The sequence below is a fragment of the Chiloscyllium punctatum genome, chromosome 6 (assembly GCF_047496795.1).
Source record: "Chiloscyllium punctatum isolate Juve2018m chromosome 6, sChiPun1.3, whole genome shotgun sequence".
Lineage (NCBI taxonomy): Eukaryota > Metazoa > Chordata > Chondrichthyes > Orectolobiformes > Hemiscylliidae > Chiloscyllium > Chiloscyllium punctatum.
In genome coordinates, this window is record NC_092744.1 from 61780125 (window position 1) to 61803590 (window position 23466).

Here is a 23466-nt window from a genome sequence, read left to right on the forward strand (position 1 = left end):
AAATAGTGCTATTTGTCCAATGTAGGCAGTTGACTGGGATAAACAAGGATGCTTTAAATACTGATGATGTACACAATCATTTAATTTGTTTTGAATGGTACATGTATTCAGACTAAGACTATGATAGACAAATTTCAACCATATTGCATATTCCAACATCACAGAGTGCAATGAATGACTTGCATTTTTATAATACTTTTTATGAAAGACCAGTTTAAAAATTTAGGTTTATGCATTGCCAAATAATGTCATTTGTCCAATGTAAGCAGTTGACTGAGATAAACAAGAATGTGTTAAATGCTGATGCACACAATCATGAAGCACAAGTGTATCCTAAAATTGATTAATTTTGAGCAGATTTTATATTTAGCTTGTAGACCTTTGGCACTTTTTGTCATTCCATTTACTTGACAACAAAATAGCTTATTGTGCTGGCAGTACCCTTGAAGATGCAACATTCGGGTGTGAATGTGGATGCTAATGTTTTTATAAAGGTGAAAATATTAAAAAAAACAACCAATAACTTTCCTTTAAACCATGTTAAATGGACACATTTTATTTTAAGCAAGTGTCTAACATTTCGCAATCCATTTTAACTAATTTTGCCTCACAATAACAAGATTTTCCAAGACTACATTATACATAAGAGCTAAGATAATAAACAAGTAATCTAGAGGTGTATGTATAAATTTCAAAGACTTTTGAAATTATATTTATTAGTGAAATTACTTGATCTCGACAAGCTACTTTGATAGAAGAAGGAAGTATATTCTGTGGTACCAAAAAACTATTTTCAGTAGAAAAATTCAAATCTGTTTGGTTTATTTAAAGAAAAAACAAACTCCTATCAAGTGAGGTAGAGTCCAGTTTTGTTTGGTTACAGGACCTAACCAGATTGGGTCCTTAGAAGAATAGTTAATGGTTCTTAGAATTAAGAGAAACACAAACAAAACCTGTGATTTTAAAAATGTATGTATTGTTAACTCATTCATCAGTTACTAATTATTTATTTTTGTGCGCTCATTCTCTCTCCCCCACCTTTTTTTTTCAAAAAATACTTAATTTTCGTTAAAAAACACAAACTCCAGTCATTCAGAGGAATATGATATATTTATAAATGTAAGCCAAATCTTTGGATTGTAATTTTCAGATTTAAAAGATTACAGTGAGAAACGAACAGTATACTAATGTTCTTTTATTGAGGTTCTTCAGCGGTTGTATTATAAGATTCCATGATAAACATTTTGATATTTTGTTTTCACAATTGGCAAAACATTTTATAGTGGTTACAGCTATGTTGTCAATATTTTGATGCTTTTTTACTGTTGGTACCTTAGACAAGTTTGAAGAGATACTTTGGCAATGCTAAGTCCTTCTCCATGATTTATAGTTAATATCTTGGGGCAATTTGATCTTAAAATAATTCCAATGTATGAGGCTTTCTGGTACAACTTTTGAAATCTCTAAATCAGCTGACGGTTTGTTGAAAATACTAGGCTCACTTAGCACATGCCAAATTCAATTGGATTGAACTTCTAAATAGACAGATCATTTAATTGCCATGTGCAGTACATTAGCTGTTCTGTCGAGCCACACATTACATGACTGCTTCTGCATCCATGTTTATCACTGAAGTTGAACATTTCAAATTTCACAGACCAACTTTCCAAGTATGATTATAAGAGTTCAGAAATCAAATCATTATTGATTATTTGTCTATTGCTAAGTACATATCTTCCAAAGTTAAAGTTACAGCCTGTAGTATGAGCATCTCCTTTGTATGAATTCAGACGTTCAAAGCTAAAAGTCAAGTGAAAAGGAGATGATCTTTTTCTGGAATTCCATACTGAACTTTGTGTTCTTCAAATAATTGATTTAATGCATCGGTATACTTTTTGTGTAGTGCTTCAATCTCTTCAGTTGACGGTGTGTGGTTTTGCTGTACAATTATTGGTTTTCCTACTGTAAAACAAACACAGCAAAGTGTTACTCATGAATTTACAACCCATTTCTTGCACTTTCCACATTCTTTCATTTTTCTGCAACTTTCAGAAAGTTTACTGGGAATATAGTAGAATTAGTATAATGTTAAGGGGATTTTTAAATTTATAATTTGGAACCTCTTCAATTGTTACGAAACAAATGGCCCACATCTTCCAAGAGCAGTAATCACTATTAGGCTGCATCGCTCCAGTCTTCGACACTATAGGATTGCAGCTCTTGTGCTTACTTTTCACCCTGTGCCACTCTTCTGCATTCCTGGGCTCAATATCTGATGCCGAATGCCTCAGTCGGTGCATTGTACCTTTTAATTCAGCTGAATGCTAGTAGTGTAGGATAAACAGGGTAAGTCAGGCCATGGCCTTAATCTTATACGATTGGAAATATGCAATCATAATGTCTTGTATGGGCAAGTGTGTAGATGGGTTGAAATCTAGTAAATCAGGTTGGAGAAATGTTAGTGGATTGATGCAAGGAGAACAAGTCTCGGGACAACTCCAGAATGCAGTGCATTTGGGTCTGTAGATATGGGAGGATGGAGAAAGTCAGGTTGGGTCCACAGAAGCTTGGGGTTAGCCAAGAGCTGGGAATTGGAAGGGAAGGTTGAGTGACGAGCAGCAGGGAAGTTAAGTGTGAGTGATTGAAGGGTCAGTTTTATATTAGCCAGTAGTTAGAGCAGATTTTAATAGTTTAACATTTCCTGGCTAACTATTAAGGTAAGTAAATTAGATATTTCTGAAGACTGTATCATTAACTTACAGATGGGGGCATTCTTTAGAGAGTTCCAGTCACTTGATAACTGGCATTGGAAGTTTAAACCACCTAGGCATTAGTGCAGAGTGACAGCATTTCAGAGGAATATTGACACCGATCTTTTTCATTACGTCTGCAAACTAAGATCTAGGCCAATGATAAGCTTTCATATGAGTTTGGAGCTGATTTATTATTATTATTTTGCAGGTGTAGTATTGATTTTTTTTTTTAATATACTTGTTTTGATTTTATAATGATCAATCTAGAAGTCAGGTCCATTTTTTCCCTGTTTGCTACAGCAGCATAAAGTTATAGATGGTCTGGATGGGATGAGTCGATGAATCATTAATAAAGGCACAGAAACCGATGCAACTGATAAAACGTATTGCCATTTTATCGCCTGGTTTTCATTTGCATGTGGTTGGTTAGCTGTGTGTACAAAGTGGTGGCTGAAGGTAGCACATCACATGAGAAGGCTGGGAATTTGTTGTCTTACACATGAAGTAGACCCAACATTTGGAGGCAGTGGTTAAGGGTGGTATAGTCAAGAGGGACCTAATAAATGCTAGAGAGCTGTTTAGTGAAAGCACTAATCCTGTTTTTAAATCCTGTTTTTAAAAACTTCCACTTTTGAGCACAAAAGTGGAAGTTTTTAAAAACGCTTTGTTTCTTTTCCATGAGTCATTCATTGATTTGGTTTCAGGATTGCAGGTAAGGCCATTCGACATGTGTCCTGTGACATTGACTTCTGTAAGAGCTGTCAAGCTAAACAAAGAGAGGGGCATCAGCTGCTTATCTCAGGAAACAGAACCTAGCCCACAACAGTTGGAGCACTCTCAAAGTTAAGCACTAAATGACGGACTGCTATTTTCTATTCACCTAACCTTAGCTCTCCATTTACGCCAGTTAACAGTACTAAATATAATTACAAACATATAGGACAGTGAAGAAATTTTCCTCAATACATGTGTGCTCTAAGAAGGCCACTGCAAGAATAGGGAAACAAATTAATAAGCAAGTTTTTTGTCGTGTTTTCGGATCAGAAATTAAAGATTAGTTATTCTTATGCATGAGAATGGCCTACATTTTACAGGTTGAACAGCACATCATGTCACATTCAGTTAGTTACATTTTTCTCCTTCAAACTTCGCTTCAAGAATGTTTTGTCCTTCAAATTGCTGGATGAGCGAACTGTTAATAACCCTGCAAGTTCGACACAGATTTGGGACATTGGCAGACAAGGAGAAAAGCAATCCATCTCCTTAACCAATAAGTATTAAGGATACAGAAGTTAAGATAGATGTTAGAGTAGTAAATAGAGTGAGCTAGGTAAAAAGCAGTTTCAGAAGGAAAAGCAAAACAAATTGCATTGCATGAAACACAAATAGGAAAAATAAAAGAAACTTTATTTAAAAAAATAAAACCTCTAATAACATTTTACTACCATTACAAATGAGCTTTATAAAGTATCAAATGGTGCCTCTGGTCTTGAAAGATTAAATAGCATTTCATAAAACATAGTGGGAGCCTGACTACCAATTGTTGTTTACACAAGGCTTGCATATTATGATTCCATTCATCCAACAAATTATGGAAATTCTCAAAATTGCTGTTAGGTAACATTACAAATTTTGTGGTCAAGTAAACCGCCTCAGGTGACTGACTGTGTGGAGTTTGCACATTCTCCCCGTGTCTGCGTGGGTTTCCTCCGGGTGCTCCGGTTTCCTCCCACAGTCCAAAGATGTGCAGGCCAGGTGAATTGGTCATGCTAAATTGCCTGTAGTGTTAGGTAAGGGGTAGATGTAGATGTAGGGGTATGGGTGGATTACGCTTCGGCGAGGCGGTGTGGACTTGTTGGGCCGAAGGGCCTGTTTCGATACTGTAAGTAATCTAATCTAATCTAATCTAATCTAAACCAATGAAGCCTGGAGTGAATCCCAGCTATTGTTGCCATTCAAATACTCAAAGCCACATTAGACCCCTGCAAAGCATTTCATTCTATATCAAAGACATAGTCAAGAGTACTGTCAATCATTATCTCTGGGTATGAGATGAAGACACACGTATACATAGAAAATACTTCCCTCTACATTGATGAATCAGTTCTCCTTTATTTTGAATACAAATTGGAGAACTCAGTGAGGGTGGAAAGGGGACAAAATGTACTCTGGATATCAAAAGTGCTTTGATAGTAGCATTTAAAACTTGAAGACTAAAAGAAAAAGCTGATAGTCTGGGCCTGCAGAAATTGCTGAGGGAGCCAACAAGAGAAATAGGTGCACTTGACCTCACCCTCACCAATTGCACCTGGTCATGACAGTTGGAAAGAGTAAAAATTGTGGAGACAAATTCCTATCTTCACATTAAGGATATCCTTCATGGTATTGTATGACACTACAACTGTGCTGAATGAATAGGGTTTGAATAGGCTTAGCAACTCAAGATGGCATCCATGAGGCACTGTGGGTCATTGGCAGCAACAGAAATGTATTCAACCACAACCTGTAACCTCATGGCCCATCAACAGTCTTAGGGTCATAAAGTCATATAGCACGGAAACAGACCCTTTGGTCCAACCAGTCCATGTTGATCATAATCCCAAATAAACTAGTCCCACCTGCTTGCTCCTGGCCTATATCCTTCCAAACCTTTCCTATTCCTGTATCTATCCAAATGTCTTTTAAACATTGTAATTGTAGCGAAGGCTGAAATATTAGTAACCTTCAGCCAAAGAAAGAGTTGGATAGAGCTCTCAAAGATAGTGGAATCAAGGGTTATGGAGATAAGGCAGGAAGAGGATACTGATTAGGAATGATCAGCCATGATCATATTGAATGGCGGTGCAGGCTCGAAGGGCTGAATGGCCTACTCCTGCACCTATTGTCTATTGTTGAAAGGTGATGAGTTGATGATTCATCTTGGTCTTCTCATGAAATTCCCAGCTTAATTCCAGTTTTTAAACTGAATTCAAATTCCCCATCTGCCGTGGAATTCAACCCTATGTCCCCAGGACATTATGGGGGTCTCAGGATTAGTAGTCCAATGATAGGACCACTAGGCCATTGCCTCCCCGAAAGTGCCATCATCGTCAGTGTTATCAAGTGACAATTAGTCAACAATAACCTGCTCATTGGTCTGGTTGGGTTCCATCAGGCCATTCAGTTCCTAACCTCTTTGCAGCCTTGGTCCAAATAAGGACAAAATAGGACAACTCAAATGAGAGTGACTGCCCTCAATGTCAAGGCAATGCTTGACCATGTCATCAAGGAGACCAGAAAAGTTGAACTGACTCGGAATGGGGGAAAAACTCTGCTTGTTGCAGCCCTACTTAGTACAAAGGAAGATGTTTGTGGTTGTTACAGTCAACCATCTCAAACATCTCTGCAGACGTTCTTCAGTGTAGCATCTGAGGCCCCAGCAATCTTATCAATGACTCTTCCCTTCATCATAAGGTCATAAGTGGGGATTCTTGCTGCTGATTGCACAATGTTTAACACCATTTCAGATAATGATGTGGAGTGTGTGGTGCTGGAAAAGCACAGCAGGTCAGGCAGCATCCAAGGAGCATGAGAATGGATGTTTCGGGCAAAAGCCCTTCATCAGGAATGAGGCTGTGAGCCAAGGGGGTGGAGAGATAAATGGGAGGGGGGTGGGGCTGGAGGGAAGGTAGCTGAGAGTGCAATAGGTAGATGCGAGAGGAGGATGGTTTTACCTGCATTTCCACATGTATTCGTTGCTCCCGATGTGATCTCCTGGAGACAGGATGCCTACTCGCAGACCACTTCAGAGAACATCTTCAGGACACCTGTACCAACCCCACTGCTCTGTGGCTGAACAGTTCAACTCCCCCTCCCATTCCGCCATGGACATGCAGGTCCTGTGCCGTCTCCATTGTCACTCCCTAACCACCCAACGCCTGGAAGAAGAACGCCTCATCTTCTGCCTCAGGACCCTTAAAACCCACTGCATCAATGTGGATTTCACCAGTTTCCTGATTTCCCTTATCCCAGTTCAGATCTTCCAACTCAGCATTGCCCTCATGACCTGTCCTACCTGTCCAACCTCCTTCCCACCTATCTGGTCCACCCTCCTCTCCGACCTATCACCATTACCCATTAACGCACTCTCAGCTACCTTCCCTTCGGCCCCACCACCCCCCTCCCATTTATCTCTCCACCCCCTCGGCTCACAGCCTCATTCCTGATTAGGGGCTTTTGCCTGAAATGTCAATTCTCCTGCTCCTTGGATGCAGCCTGACCTGCTGTGCTTTTCCAGCACCCCACTCTCTATTCTCCAGTATCTGCAGTCCTCACTTTTGCCTAATAAAATGGTCTGAGTTCAAAATGCAGCAAGATCCGTATGACATCCAAGCTTGGGGGGGCTGATAAGTGACAAGTAAGGTTCTCATTACATAAGCTTTAAGCGGTGACCATCTCCAACAAGAGCGAATCCAACTATTTTCTTTGACATTCAATGGCATTGCCATCACTGAATTTCCCAATATCCTAGGATTTACCAGTGATCAGTTACAGAACTGGATTGGCCATATAAATACTGTACAATAACAGCAGATCACAGGCAGAGAATTTTGCGATAACACCATCTGACTCCTTATACTATGTCTGATAAATGACTTCCACATTCCAAGAATGACATTGTTTTATTTCGCATAGCTGCAATTTTTAAAAATGTGGGAAATACTCAGCAGGTCAGCCAGTATCTGTGCAGAGAAATAGAGTTAACATTTCTGGTCAATGACTTCTTATCGAAACAAAATGAGTTTTATTGTTAGCAGTGATGTGACTGACTAAATGCTGCAGAAGCAATCTCGTCAAGTATTTTCTTAGCACAGATATGACCAAACGTTATTTAGAAGACCATCACAATCTCTCCAGACATTCAAAAAAAATGTGTGTAATCACTGGTTTATCATACACCCTGCCTGTGCATTAAAAAGACTTAGATAACTTGAGTAGATCATATTTTCTGATTTTCCTTACCTATGGTGTAAATAGGCTTCCTATATGGTAACAGGCCAAAGGTGTATTGGAAGACACCCCTGGCATGGAACAATGGCAACGTAAATCCTGCAGTCTTCTTTAATATTTCCTGCATTCTCCGAAGAAGTGATCCTTTTGGATTGTTTACCTGATTAAAGAGTTCATTTTCCCCAAAGGAAAAGATTGGAACCAGATGTGCCCTGAAAAGTGAAGTGAATTAATTCATTTGCAACAAATTCAGGCTTCAGTCTTTGAAGTTTAGTCTAATACAAAATGCACAAAGTTGAATTGAGGAACTGAACTCTATTATTCCCCATAACAATTGGACATGTTCTTTAATGACTAAATTAACCTTGAATTCATCTTTTTCATTCTACCCGTAGCAAAACATCAAATTAGTACTCTTATGATTAAGAAGCTCATGATTGTCTCTATTTTATCTCACTCTTTTGGAGAACAGAGTCTATTTAAGAAAATAAATTGTAGCTCTTTTTAAGCATGGCATAAACTATTTTGAAGAGTGAGATGGATAATCTTTGGTCATTTAGGAGAGTTAGGGAAATGGGTGGCAATGTAGAGTTAATAAAGCTTAACCATGACCTTACATAAAAAGATGGCAGATGTAAGTGCCCATATGGCCTACTCCCATTGCCATTTTGTATGTTCCAACAAAATCAGCAACTATTACTACTCCTGGATTCTAAACACCAGTGTCTGCTAGAAATTATGTGTATACCAGCTTTAGATGCAAACCAGATGCCCCATGTGGCTGTGATTGCCCCTCACACCTTTCCCACCATATTTCTAGGCACACAAATAAAATATTACCATGTATGCAAGGCAAGGGAGGGCTACCAAATGTTTGGAATCATATTTTATCAAGATTCCATATTTTTGGAGGAGCTGGGCCAGAAATTAACATCATTAACAGTTTATTTTTGACTATACATGCATCAGAAGCTTAACATTTTCAAAAGGACAGTATTTCCAACGTTAAACATTTACATACCCGTGTTTTATGGCCAGTTTAATAAAACCTTTCCTGTTAAGGATTTTCAAAGTTAGTGCTCCAGGTCTGGCAACCAGAGATTCCTCAGCACCGCCTATCACAATGACAGCCACATTCCCGCCTCCCTTCCGACTCAGAACGTGAGAAACACTGCTCTTCACACATGAGACAAGACCTACAACAAGATAGAAATAAAGGCTTACAGTTTATTGAGGATGAATAAAATAAATGTCTCCATTGTAATCCAGAAAGATGCCTAAACATCAGATTTACAATAAATGATATATACGTGATATACTGGGGACATAAAATGCTACAGAATAGTTTCTGCTTGTTTCCATTAGTTTTGCATCTAGATTCTAGTGCAGTTTTAAAGGAACTGACCAAATGAGTGCAAAGGATGAGGAATTTAAAACACAGAAGTACTATGACAAAAATCATCATGTACTCATTCAAAAGTAAAAACGGCAAGTTCCAGAGAGGCTCATCTGGCAGCATCTATGGAGAGAGAAACAGAACTAACATTTTGATTCCAAAGACTCTTCTTTGTAATACTCTTTGGACTTGAAGCATTAAATGTAATTTTCTCTCTACTGAAGCTGCTAAATCGGATGTGTTTCTTCAGCATTTATCATATTTATTCTAGATTTGAGCATCTGCAATATTTTAGTTTTACTTGCATAAGATCCTGTTTCCTGTCATCTTCTGTGCTGATTCAAGATTTAATTTGATTGTATCAGGCCCGATTACAAAACTGGCCATTCCCTCTTGTACTGGTTTGAGGGGGAGGGGTTTCATATTGCACCGATGGGCATTTGGGTAATAGCACGAGTAGGCACATTCGAAAAATTCAAAATTCGAGACATTCAAAAAATATTTAAATGTAGTAAGATACTGTGGATGCTAAAATGAAAGGAAGCTTAGCAAATCTGACAGGACATCTGTGGAGCATCAGAGTTAACATTTCAAGTCCAATGTGATTCTTTTTCAGAACTAGAAGACTCTTAAGGCTGAAATAGATAGACTCTTGATCAGTAGGAGAATCAAGGTTATGCGAAAAAAGGCAGGAATATTATTATGATGAGTTGAATCAGCCATAATCCTATTGATTGGTGGATTATTGATATTTAAAGTAGCCAGTGTAAAACTAATACTTTGTCATTTTTGTTAAATTATTTTCACTGATTTTAAATCTGCTTACTTGCTGATGAAGGTTTGGGTATCTTTATTAAAAATGCATATTTGTGGTGACAAATTCTATTAACAAACACTCATCAATAAAACAAGGAATGTAATTGAATGGAAAGAGAAAACATTATTTCATTGGTATATGCTGCTGGTTTGTGGAACATTTTACATGTCATTATGCAATTAAATTTTAGCAGAAACTTCAAACATATCAATCACTGCAACTTCAATGTACTTTCGGCACAATTTCCCACACTTTTCATAAGTGGCATGATTGAAGATGGGCATTGGTGACAGAGTTGGCGGGGGGGAATAGTCAGGGATGTGAGACAGACATAGTGATTGAAACACACAGAGAACCTCCTGAATTTGATAGCAAAACTTGATTTAGATTTTCAAGCTCCATTTCCAAGTTGGCAGCCAACTATATTGAAAGGCTGCCTGGATGCTGGACAGGCTAATTGCAAAGTCAAAATGCAGTTGGAGACCAACGAGAAGATTTGGGTCAGCACTCTGCTTGTTCGATTAATAGCTGAAAGGGTGTTAAAAAGCTGCGGACAGATCATGGAGGTCATCAGAGATTGTGGAGGGCCATGGATAGATCATTGGAAGAGATGGTCCTGATTACATGGGAAACCACTTTACCTTGGGGGGCAAGAAGGAGATACTCCTGTTGAATCCAGCTTTTCTCACTATTTGGAAAAGTATATTTGTAAGTTGTATATTGCGGCTTGCCATAATCATGTAATCTTTGCTGTAACTGAATTTCACTTCATGGAATGAACAGCTATGAAAGCACGTTACATTAAACAGTGAAATTATGTGAATTTCAGAACTGCAAAACAGCCAGCTTCTGTAAGAACCTGCAAGAATACTAGGTCAGCAGACTGTAACAATGAATTCCAGTTTGTCAGGGTAGCTATGAATATTCTATTCTCAGTTCTTCAAAAATGAAAGGTGTTAAGGTAGGTAATTAGAATTTCTACCAGTCTCATTGGCAAAACTATGACTTGGCTACAGATTTGAATAACAACCCTGAACAAACAAGAGTATCAACTCTGTTATCAGTGTTAGGAAAAGAGTACTATTGTTACAAAGAGTTGTATTGCATTTATAGATCCAACTTAAATGGCAGAAGAGTCAGGCTAAAGAACCTTTGAAGGCCTTACAACCACAGATTGAAGTGTCTACTAATAAGTAACTGTGGAACACCTAGCAGAAAGAGCAAGGCCAGAGTATAGGAGGTAAGTATAGTCAAGGAACACCGCAAAAATGAAAGGCAAGCATGATAAGGACTGGGAATGCAGTGCTCTAACTATAAGAGGAGGAATCATTTTGTTTGCAGTGTTTAACTGCAATGAAATTAAGCAAGCCTAGAAAGATGATTGGTGGATGTCTGATGCACCTTTCTGTACATCACAAGGTAGTCAGTGATCATCTAGGAATGGAAGCTATCATGGATGATCTCTTCGTCTACGAATGTAAAGATATAATGGAAGAAGACATCACAGACTACGATCTCAATTTGTGTGACTGCTAGAGAGGACTCACCAGATGAACCAACAGCTGAACAACAAAAACTAAGATACAATTGAAAATGCCTTAGTCAAATATGTAAGTATGCATAGACATTAGATCCTGACAACGTGACAGTTGTAGCAGAGAGATAGCAATCAATGTATACATACCCTTTGTTGGATTTGTAAACTATTCAGCAAAGTTCATGTAAATTTATCAACAGAATGTAAAGATCTATGCAAGCTTACTGCCATTGATGTACAGTGTTACTGGGGTATAGAACAAAAGCAATTTTCACTAGAACCAAACAGCTGTTGATGAAAATGTCAGAGATGATGTTTGAACAATGTCAAATTGAGATCATAGTCTGTGATGTCTTCTTCCATTGTATCTTTACATTCATAGACCAAGAGATCATCCATGATAGCTCCCATTCCCAGATGATCACTGACTTGCAGTATTTGTGAGAAAAGCAGGAGCTAGAACAAACCTTATACAGCAATGGCAATCATTTGCATTTACATCCAAGCCATTAATGCAAAATGAATGATGCTACACACAGGTAAGAGTGCCTGGCTATTGTTTATACTTGTAAAAGTGTTAATCAGTTACCAGTTTGTGAGAAACAAAGTGACAGTAGTGTCTAATCACAAGCACAAAATATCTTCCTCACCCACTTTAGTCTGCTTCAAACATCTATGAGAATGCCACTTCATTTGCAAAGATTTCAACCCAGATGTGACAATATAAGCAAGGGAAACAGATGCACATTGCCAACATGCTGTCAAGTGTGGCATTCCCTTTGAAGAAGGGTAGGTAGCTAAAATGGATTGTGAATTTTTCCAGATTCAAAGAGAAGCAAGAGTTCTAACATTCTCTAGAAGTCATCAGTCTAGCAGAATCTTGCCTAAATCAATCAAGCTATATGAGAAGATACTACAGGAAGGAGTAATGAAAGGATGACCTGAAACCATCAAGGTTACACTATTTCTATGGAAGAGTAAACCGCATGCAGCAGTTAGCCCAAGATGACATTCTGTGCAAAGGAAATGGAATCATTAACACTCAGAACATGAGAGAAGAGAAGCTGAAGCATATCCAAGCTATCAAGAAATTGAGTCGAGGTTGAGGAAGACAATGTTAGTGCTCGACTGGCCAGACATGAGCAATTAGATCAGCTTGTGCAATGTTTGGAACTTATTCCAAGCTAATTAAGCTAAAGACCCCCTCTTGATATATGACATTCCAAATAGGTCAGGGATGAAACTTGGAGTAGTCATTTTCACTCTTGCAGGAACGTATCATCTTGTCACTATCAACTATTATTCTGACGAGTGGGGATTAGGTCATTCAACATAATGACTACCAGTGAGATTACAGAATACCTGAAAGCACACTTTGGTTATACCAGTCCATACATCATGATGAGTGACAGTGGCCCTCAATTCATAGGTGAGGACTTCAAGTCATTGAGAAATTCAGCACTACGCACTATCTTAACATTATCCCTGTCAATTGGAAAGGTTGAGTAGGCAATTAAAATTGCCAACAGAATCATTAAAAAAAAGAGTAACGCCAGCACAGACTTGTGCAAGGCAATCAGAGAGTAGAGAAATACAATTATTGAAGCTATGGAAAGTAGTTTACTCAAACAAGTAATGTCATACTGCAACCAAACTCCACTTCCAATTTTTAAAAACAACTACTATATCCAGATATAGTAACAGGAGTGAATGGCAAAATCAAAATGAAATGACAGAAAGCTAAATTTCACTTTGATTAAATTGCCAAACCATTGCCAGAGTTGAACATTGTCAGGGTATAAATGTTCAATGCTTTCAACTCAATGTGGCAACTTGGAACCTGTGTAGAGCAGCTGCCACCTCGTCCTTTCGTGATAACTAAAATGACCAGCGACATTGTTACTGCAGACATATACACACAACCAGTGAAGCTGCTCCTTCACTGCAGACAACATATGGGGAAGATCTAATGTCACCAACTGCACAGAGTTCAGAACAGTTATTAATCCTAGAGATCCTTCATTCTCTAGCAACAGCAGATATCAAGGCAACAGCATTTTCCGTGGGAACAGCACACCCAAACGACAGAACATCAACCCTAAGAATAGCCAAATACCAGGTGATCAGCAAACAACAATGCACACACATATCATTAGAAGGCCTACATAATTTAAATTTATATATGCAATGCATATGCATATATTAGTAAAAGTGGGATAAACTTGAATTAAGAAACAATTTTGTTTCAGATGTTGCTTGTGTATACTGGATAACGTAACTGTAAATGATAGTGTGTATAAGTTTTTTTTGACTTTTTTTAAATGGAAAGAGGATGTTTGAAGAAATGTACTTGTGCCAGAATACCAGGTGACTTCTGCAATAATTTGTACTTACTTTGGGAGGAGTAGTCATTAAAACTCATTACATTAAACATTCACTTCCCTTCAACAGCAAGGTTTCCTGAGTTGCAGGAGATGAGACCTACAGGCATTAATTGTATGGTACAGCAAATATTTAAGACTCAATTCAATTGTCAATTATAAGTCTATGGAATGAGCTGCCAGAGGAAGTGGTGGAGGCTGGTACAATTACAACATTTTAAAAGGCATCTGGAAGGGTGTATGAATAAGAAAGGTTTAGAGGGATATGGGCCACACGCTGGCAAATGGGACTACATTAGGTTAGGATATCTAGTCAGCATGGACAAGTTGGATCAAAGGGTCTGTTTCCATGCTGCACATCTCTATGACTGTATGGACAGTCAGTGAGTCACTCAACTTCAAAAAACTGGAAGTGGTCGCTACGGAGGCTGGTTAGAGTCAAGTTTCCCATTTTTGGAATTTTTACACTACCTTCACTCACCTGCCTGATCCTGTTGGGATTAAAATTACCCCTGTAAATTTCACCACTTGGCTTACATCATCTAACTTGTTCCAAATGGTTAGGTGGACTGGCTGTGCTAAATTGCCCATAGTGTCCAGGGATGTGCAGGTTAGGTGAACTGGCTACAGGAAATAGAGTGACAGGGATAGGGTAGGGTGTTGGATCTGGCTGGTTTGCTCTTTGGAGGGTTGGGGTCGATTTGATGGGCAATTGGCTTGCTTCCACACGGAGGGGATTCAACGATGATGAAATTTTGCTCATTTTCTAATTAAAATACACCTGAGCAATTGCAATTTTCAATTTCAATTTCAATTTCTGTGTCTGATTTTTAAATTCAGGTCACTTCAAATTGCCACTTTATTAAATCAGGAAATAAAAGTTTTTTGAGGACATTCGTGAAAGGATTGTGAGGGCAGAATGGTAGACCTTGTCTATATAGTCATTAATAAAGCCTTTGACAAGATTCTGTATGTTAGACTGATTAGTAAAGTTAGATCCCATCGGATTTAGGGAGATCTTGTCAATAGGATACAAAATTAGCTTGATGGTAGGAGACAGAGTGTGGTGATGGAGGGTTGTTATCTGGACTGGAGGTATGTGACCAGCGGTATTTCACAGGGATCAGTGCTGGGTCCACTGCTGTTTGTCATTTATTTAAATGATTTGAATGAAAATTTCAGAGGTTTGGTTACTGAGTGTGCAATGACAGCAATTGGTCACATAGACAACAGTGAAGAAGGTTATCTAAGATTACAAAGGCACCATGATCATTTAGGACAATGGACTGAGGAGTGGCAGATGAAGTTTAGTTTGGATAAATGTGAGGTTTCACATTTTGGTAAAACGTACAAGGGCAGAACTTATACAGATAATGGTAGGGCCTTGAGTAGTTTTGTCAAACAGACAGACCTAGAGGTTCAAGTACATAGTTCTTTGAAAGTTGCATTACGGATGGAAAGGGTGGTGAAGAAGGCATTTAGCACAGTTGCTTTCATTACTCAGACTACTGAGTATAGGAGTTGGGGCATCATGTTGAGGCTTTGTACAAGACATTGGTGAGTTCCTACTATAGGAAGGATACAGAAAAGATTTACGAGGATGTTGCCGGGACTGGAGGATTCGAGTTAAATGGAGAGGCCAGATATACAGGGACTTTTTTTTCCACTGGAGTGTCGATTATCTTAGAGGTTTACAAAATCTTGGGGGCCATAGATAAAGTGAATAGCAAAGGTCTTCTCCCTAGGAGGGGGAGTTCAAAACCAAGGGCCATATTTTTAAGGTGACAGGAAAAAGATTTAAAAGGAACCTGAGGAGCAACATTTTCATACAGAGGGTGCTTTATACGTGGAATGAATTGCCAGAGGAAGTGGTAAATGCAGGCAGAACATTTTTGATTGGTACATGAATAGGAAATGTTTAGAGGATATGGGCCAAATGCATGCAAGTGAGACCAGTTTGGTTTGGGAAATTTGGTTGGCCTGGATGTGTTGGACCGAAGGGTTTCCGTGCTGTATGACTCTCGACACTTTTTGTGGAATACAAAAGCATAAAATGAGATTTACAATCTAAAGTAGCACTTTGAATTCATGAAAGAATTCAGGGTTGGAATGAAACTGGAACTTTGTGAATGAAACAAATCGTATAAAGCATTACCTGCACACATGATGTAATCCCTGTAAAATGGAAGCTTGAACCAGACTGGCAGTATGCACAGATATGAGGTCAAACCTGGAAACAACTTCTGAAATCCTGTAGCTTCACTGCCAAAGTTTCCAAAGGCTCCAGCTACTAGCACCCCATGAGGATGATATCCAAACAGATAGTTGTATTGTGGATCCAGATCCATTGTTTTCACAAGCTTATATTGGAAATAAATCTGAATCAATCATCTATGTCAACTATAAATAACAATACTTAAACAATGATATAGGTAAATGTTTCAAAACAATAAAAAAAAGACAAATAATGATGAAGAAAATAAATTTGTTCCAGATTTCCGTACAATTTTCTAAAAGGACTACACTTATTTTCGGGGGAAAAAAAGTCAAACTTGAAAACAGTAATATTGTAAAGATCAAAAAACTTGGAAACAAAACGTGCTAAAGTGACGGTGCACAAGCAAGTTATTAATTTTTCATCACAGGGGCTTTGGTTCAAATCCAGTCTGAATCACTGGCTAGCTAAATACAAATGATCACAGATTGGTATTAATTTGCTGTTTCTATGCCGGCAGAAAAAGAGCATTGATAATGTGGGAAAGCAGTGACTTTTTCCTTGCAACTACTGATTAGTCCAGGATATTCGACCTCAGACCTTCAGGTGACCATCCTCCAAGGCGAACTTCAGAACAGGCAGCAGCAAAAAGTGGCCGAACAGAGGCCCACACCTTCAACAATCTGTAACAATTGATGGCCTGACATCAATTGTTACAGTTAACCTGTGAATGTAACTTTTAAAGTGTTTTGTGATTTACATATGGAAGGAGTGAAACTAACATGCTCATTCTAACAGATGAGAGACTTAACAAACAATCAAGGTATTTTTCAAAGTATAATTTCAGTTACATCACACTGTAAACATTTGCTGTAAATTCTGTGTCTTACAATTATGTACTCCACAACCACCTGATGAAGGAGCAGTGCTCTGAAAGCTAGTGCTTCCAATTAAATCTGTTGGACTATAACCTGGTATTGTGTGATTTTTAACATTGTTCTAAAAATTGATCAAAAAGAGAAGAAATATTTAGTTTTATCTGGTTTTATTGTCCTTGGGAATGCCTAAGCCTCTCAATGATATCTCAACCTTTCAGTAGTATAATTGTGCTGTTTGAAGACAGTCAGAGTATGATTTTCAGCCAACATGCAGTACTGACTCCATGATGACTCATAGAATCATACATTTAAGTTTTTAAAAATATATTCTTTGGATGTGGGCATGACTGGATAGACATGCATGTTACAACAATCCCCAATAAATACTTACTAGTTTGGGCACTTCAGATTACAGTTAATGGTATGGGACTGGAATCATTACAAGACTATAAAGCAGCAGGTTTGTTTACATAAAGGACTTTAGTGAACCAATTGGGGCCTTGTTGTCGAAACGGAATTTACTTAGCAGGGATCTGTGAGGGCAAAAGAAATCAACACTACTTGAAAAAAACAAGTGAACTGATAATAATCAGCCTTTATTGTAAATACTGCCACAGTTTGGCTGAAACTTGGCAAAAGGAGGGATCCGAATCATTCACTTTCAAGTTTTGTGCCTTTACAAAAGAAAAGTGTACATTATATACTTAAAATATGCTGATGAATTTATAGATTATCATGTAATGCATGTCATCTGTAAGACTGAACATTAGTCCTAGTTAAAGCCCCTACTTCTCTAGTTATGTGGTTCATGAGAACACCCAATGCAGTATGTTTCATGTGTGGAGTCAGGAGTCCAAGTTTTAAGTTCGGCCTGTTCCAAAACTGTATAACATATATTGATTTGAAAATATCTAGAGATTTCAATTTGTGTGCCAGTGCCCCACAAACCAGAACTCACTTCTCCCACACTGGTCTGAATCATGATTCACTTCTCTAATCTTAATCATCCTTATTGCAATTTGCATGTGGTTGAGGTAGTAATTAGAGATTATTACCTTTGAGGTTTTGCTTTTCATTTTTGCACCTGATTTCTCATACTCACCAGAACCTCTTTCCTACTTCTAGTTATTTCATTGGTACAGATGTGATGTGGATCATGCCCACTGGATTCTTCCCCCATCCCACTGCAAGCTCTTCTCCAGCCCACAGCTGATATGTTGAACTCTGGCACCAGACTGATAACACGGCATCTGGACTTACACTGCTTGCTGCAGAGAACAGGGTCAATTCCCCTCACTATACTGTATCTTATTTCCTAAAGTCCAAAATATTGTTCAGATGCCTGTAGATCACTCCTACAAATGTCTCCATTCCCTTCATGGAACTGAATTTTAAAAAAAATGATGTCCATATGTGAGAATGAAACAATTGGCATGTCATTCACATTCAATCAGACTTTCCATTTCCCTAGGAGAAAGTGAGGACTGCAGATGCTGGAGATCAGTGTCGAAGAGTGTGGTGCTGGAAACACGGCCAGTCAGGCAGCATCTGAGGAGCAGGAGAGTCGATGTTTTGAGCATAGGCTCTTTGTCAGGATGAATAAATTGAATGAATCCCTCAGTAATGATTCAATGGGTAGCACATATACCTGAGTCACAGTATTCAAGTCTCACTCCAGGGCTTGACCACAAATTCAAAGCTGATAGTCATGCAGTGCTGGGGGAGCGCTGTGCTGTTGAAAATTATATCTTTTGGGAGTCAGTTATCTTGATGGCTAGAATTTAATGCAGCATGCCCAACAGCATATGCTAGTTCGTGGAGGCTTGGCTTCTTGCTGATGGAGTGGTACTCTTCAAGCTGTATGTAATCAATTGACCTCTCAAATAGAGAGAGCTGTCTTTGGCCTTTTGTGGAAAATGGCTAATTATCTTATTTAACATTATTAAATCTAAAGAATTCCAGCTCATATTGAAAACAAATTTCAATTTTTTTTCTTAAAAACCTGTTACCAGACAATAATGGGCCTCTAGTTAAGTACAGTAAATATGGTTCTCTTCAAGATGTGATATTGAACACCAACTTACATGAATAGGAAAGTAGTCCCGGAAGTAATCCCAGATAGTCCAGTTTCTGACCCACTCTGACCTTCTTCCACCCTGATTTGGTGTCTCCCAGTCAAGATACAACCAAACACAATAAAGTGCAACAACATACCAGTGACCAGCCAAGATGAGCACTCCAAAGAGCAACAGGCAGATTTGACCTGAGAAGGCAGGAAGTTGTAACCAATGTATAATTAATTCACATTTGCTACAACCACAATATGAGATACATATGACATGTTAATCTTCAGTGAAAATGATAATTGGTTATTTTTATTTGATAGTCAGAATACTAAAATGCACATAACGGTTTCTAAGTACTATCATAAAAACCAGAACCCACACTTGCATAGTGCCTTTCATGGATGGGGGTTGTTCCAAAGTCGTTTTGAAATATAGCCATTACTGTAATGTAGAGAACAAGGGTATTAAGTTCTGTGCAATAAGAGTTCAAGAACAGCAAAGTTATAACCCAATATTCAGATTACCTATATTTAATGATATTTATTGATGGACAAATATTGACCAGGAACCACTATAACACTTGACATTTTTTCTTGTAAAGTGTAAGAGGTCCAAGTCTACTAGTAGATAATTCTAATGCAGAATGCTCTTCGTATCACAAACCACATTAGGCCTAAAATCATTACTGCGCAAATTCCAATGAAGCCTTAGTTAAGTTTGAAATAAAATATAAACTTTCAATGTGGGTTCTACTGATCTCCTACTCTTTCTCTAGGAATAGTCTGGCACAGTGCCTAGGTAAGAGGTGGAGTCCCCAGACCACAGAGCTGCTCTCATATTGGAGAAAGACAATGGTTTAATCTCAGGGTCACCGTACCTCAGGCAAGGTGAGAAGTTGAAAAGGTTAGCCATCTCGCCAACTGAACTAAAGTTGACACATGGCATAGAGAAATAGTAAACATAAATAAAACATAACAAAAGTATATGATAAGGAGAGTTTGAGTTGAGAAGCAGAAATGTATTGTGAAGGTTGAAGCAAACGTGGCAGTAGTAAATGATTAGTTTTCACAGGAAATTTTCTAAGTAGGAATGAAGATGAGCAAGAGCCAATGTAATTATCCTGAAGTCGCATGCAGCATTCCTCACAGTAAGCCTGCTGTTTATTTAGGCTGTCTTCAAATTTTGATATTGTATCCTTTATACCCAATCAAAACCATTTGTATATTTTGAGAACTGCAATGGTTTCAGCAGTGATTGATTGGGCGAATCTTTGGTCTCAAAAACATTGAATAACTAATATTAATCCCTTACCTTTTATTATATCTTTATATTATCTGTCAGTCTGTATTTATTATTCTTAATCTTCCTTTTTTGCTTCCCCTATGTATTTTCAGCTTGGTGTAGTTTTGTATTATTAGTTCCTAACGTGACATATTTCCATCTAATTTTACTTTCTCTACTCATCTAAGATCTCCAACTTTTACTGCAATGTTTTTTCTGTTTGGATTATTTCATACATAGATATATATTTCCTGAAGACGTGAAGGACTCAATGTACACGGAAGTTATTTCCTTTAAAGGGTAGATTGCCCTCAGTTAAGATTTTAATATGGAAAGCTACAAGGTAATGTATTATGGATGTGAGAATAAAGATGTTATTTACTAATTAATGAAATGTTTGTAAAGAGTAAATGATTATGGTTACAATTTGTTTTAGAAGTGGCTGACAAATTGACTAATGTTTTCAAAATGAAATCCTCAGTTTATATAGAGGTTAAAAAAGCAAAGACAGTAATGCTCAAAACCAATATAAATCATTGCTTAGGCCCCAACTACAGAGAGTTGTGAACACAGTCTAGTCCACCACACAAACCAGCTTCCCAAGCACTGGCTTCGTCTATACTTCCCACTATCTCTGGAAAGCAGACAACATTATCAAAGACCCTTCCCAGACCAGTTATACACTCTTCTGTCGGCAGAAGGTATAAAAGTTTGTACGCGTACAAATTCAAGAGGCTTCTTCCCCGCTGACGTCAGACTTTTGAATGAAGTTCTTTACTGTGGATTTCTGCCTGCTACAATCAGACCCCACCACCAAAAATATATTTCCTTCCCCACCTCCATTCACTTTCCACAGGCGCCATTCCGGACTCCCTCGTCAATTCTACACTCTCCTCCAACTTCTCCACCACACCCGCTACCTTTCCCTGCAACTACAAGAGGTGTAGTATCTGCCCCCACACCTCCCCTCTCACCTCCGTCCAAGGCCCCAAACAATCCTTTCAGATTTGACAAGAGATTCACCTGCACTTCACCCAACCTGATCTATTGTATCCGTTCCTCCTGATGTAGTCTCCTCTATCAGGGAGACCAAACGCAGACTCGGGAACTGGTTGATGGAGCACCTGCGTTCTGCATGCATCAACCAACCCGTCCTTCCAGCTGCCATCCATTTTAATTTCCCCTCTGATTCCCATGGTGACATGTCCATCCTTGGCTTCCTCCACTATCAGAGTGACGCTAAAAGGAAACTGGAGGAACAACACCTGATATTTTGCCTGAGGAGCTGACAGCCCAATGGCTTCAATATTGACTTCACCAGCTTCAAAATCCCTCCTCCCCCAATCCTTATCCGTCACCCTCGCATTCCTGATCCTGTCCTTACTTGTCCATCATCTTCCTCACCTATCTGCTTCACCCTTTCCGCTGACCAATCAGAATAACCCCCTACCTGCATCCACCTATCACCATCCCACCTACCCTTCCCTCCAACCCTACACCCTCCATTTACTTCTGGACTCCCCTCCCCCTCCCCAGTCCTGACGAAGGTTCTGCCCCAAACTTTGACTTTCCTGCTCCTGCTCCTCTCGTGGTGTCTGACTTGCTGTGCTTTGCCAGCCTCACGTCTATTGACTCTGATTCCCAGCAACTGCAGTCAATACTGTCTTCTTTACTGTTAATGTTGGTCGGTCTCGGTCTCTCTCTCTCTCTCTCTCTGCATCTTCCGGGCGACTGAAACACTGTATCTTGCACTCTGTTCTATGATCCTGATGCACTTGTATAAATACGATCTGCTTGTAAAGGCACGTTTCACTGTACCTCGGTACACGTGACAGTAATAAAACAAATCAATTTGAATAATGATTTCCAGGCGCGGATGGGTTTTTTAAATTAAAATTGTGACCAACCTTTTGTGTCGTCTACCTTCCCATTGTCCAGCAACCTTTATTTCATCAATATTCTTTCCTGCTCTGCCACTGAACAACACATGGCTTTGTCTAACCTCTCTCCTTGACGCCCTTACGCCCTATTCAAGCTTATGCACTCCATAAAGCTACTCTTCCTCTTGCTTCCTATATCCGTTAAACTGCCGACCACCCAACATGCCTAGCTGTGTCCATGCTGGGTGATATTGTAAAAGCTAATTCTACATTAAAAGCATCAACAAAAACAAGTTGCTGCTGTGGTTAAAACAAGGATCATTTCCAGAAAGTTATTTAACACCGCAATGCAAATACACTGTTTATAGCAACAACCTTGTTGAGGCACTCCCTGAAATCGATTTAACAATAGTAAACTTCAGACAATTCACTTTTCTTCATGGAAGTGTTTGAAGTTTTAAAATCAGCATCTACTGGTTTTGGGAACGTGGAGTGGATTTGGGGACGGTGGAGGGATGTGCATTAAAATATCAGTGTCCATTTCAGTTGGATTTTCCTGGGCAGAAATTAGCCAACTGCATTTCAAACTTGTGTGAGTGTCTAGTGTTAGGGCAAGTGCCTGGAACCGGCACTTGTCAACTCATCACTCCCGTTAAATAAAAAAAGTCCTTTTTCCGCAATCAAAATTACTGCAAAAAGAAAACAAAATACCTAAGAACAAAAATGTGAAGATCCACTTGAGAACAGCAAACGTCTGTATCCTTCTCCTCAGAGGGATATTTATAGGGGCAAACTCGATCTTCATGTCAACAGCTGCTTACCCACCGAAGAATTCCTTGAAATGAATGCAAGACCCCGATCTGAAAGGCAGTTAGCACTGTACATAAAATATTTCCGTTTCTTTCACCCAGTACAGAAGCCGAATGCCTTACCACCAATCTTCACTTCCGATCATTTCAACGTGTTACCACACACATGCAAGTTCTCCTGATCTCACGCAGTTGCGCAGAATGCGGGCGATCCAAATGTGCCTTTCCAGTTGTTCAAAATAAAGATTGCTGCATGCTTTCGGACTGAAAGTCTGTATTTTACCCCTGTTTATACTTCTTTTTCCCAAAAGGCAAAGAGTTTGATTGTGGAACCGATTACTGTTCGGTCTGATGGAAGAACCGGGAGAAGTTAATTTGCTAAGTTTTTCATCTTCTGACTAGAAAAAGTGGTCTTGTTTGATAAACGTGGCGCGCCTTCACTCCGGAGGAAGGGTGATTCTGGA

The 23466-nt window shown here is 38.9% G+C and overlaps 1 protein-coding gene and 1 long non-coding RNA gene across 4 annotated transcripts in view; one reads left to right on the forward strand and one right to left on the reverse strand.

Annotated features, from left to right (window-relative positions):
* Window positions 1-17058, forward strand: part of LOC140479015 (uncharacterized) — a 35033-nt gene extending 17975 nt beyond the window's left edge. Inside the window, exons 2-4 of one of the 3 annotated variants that reach the window (XR_011960922.1) lie at window positions 11375-11565; window positions 11875-12031; window positions 16609-17058. This is a non-coding gene — a long non-coding RNA (uncharacterized lncRNA). The remainder of the gene's footprint in view (window positions 1-11374; window positions 11566-11874; window positions 12032-16608) is intronic. The other 2 variants (XR_011960921.1, XR_011960920.1) reach the window with 2 other exon arrangements.
* LOC140479014 (2-acylglycerol O-acyltransferase 1-like) lies at window positions 1-23466 on the reverse strand. The gene is made up of 6 exons (XM_072572778.1): window positions 22905-23466; window positions 19051-19229; window positions 16029-16233; window positions 8764-8938; window positions 7755-7954; window positions 1-1962 (listed from the first exon to the last, which is right to left on the reverse strand). The coding sequence occupies exons 1-6, from the start codon at window positions 22996-22998 to the stop codon at window positions 1808-1810; spliced, it is 1008 nt and encodes a 335-aa protein (XP_072428879.1). The 5' UTR covers window positions 22999-23466; the 3' UTR covers window positions 1-1807.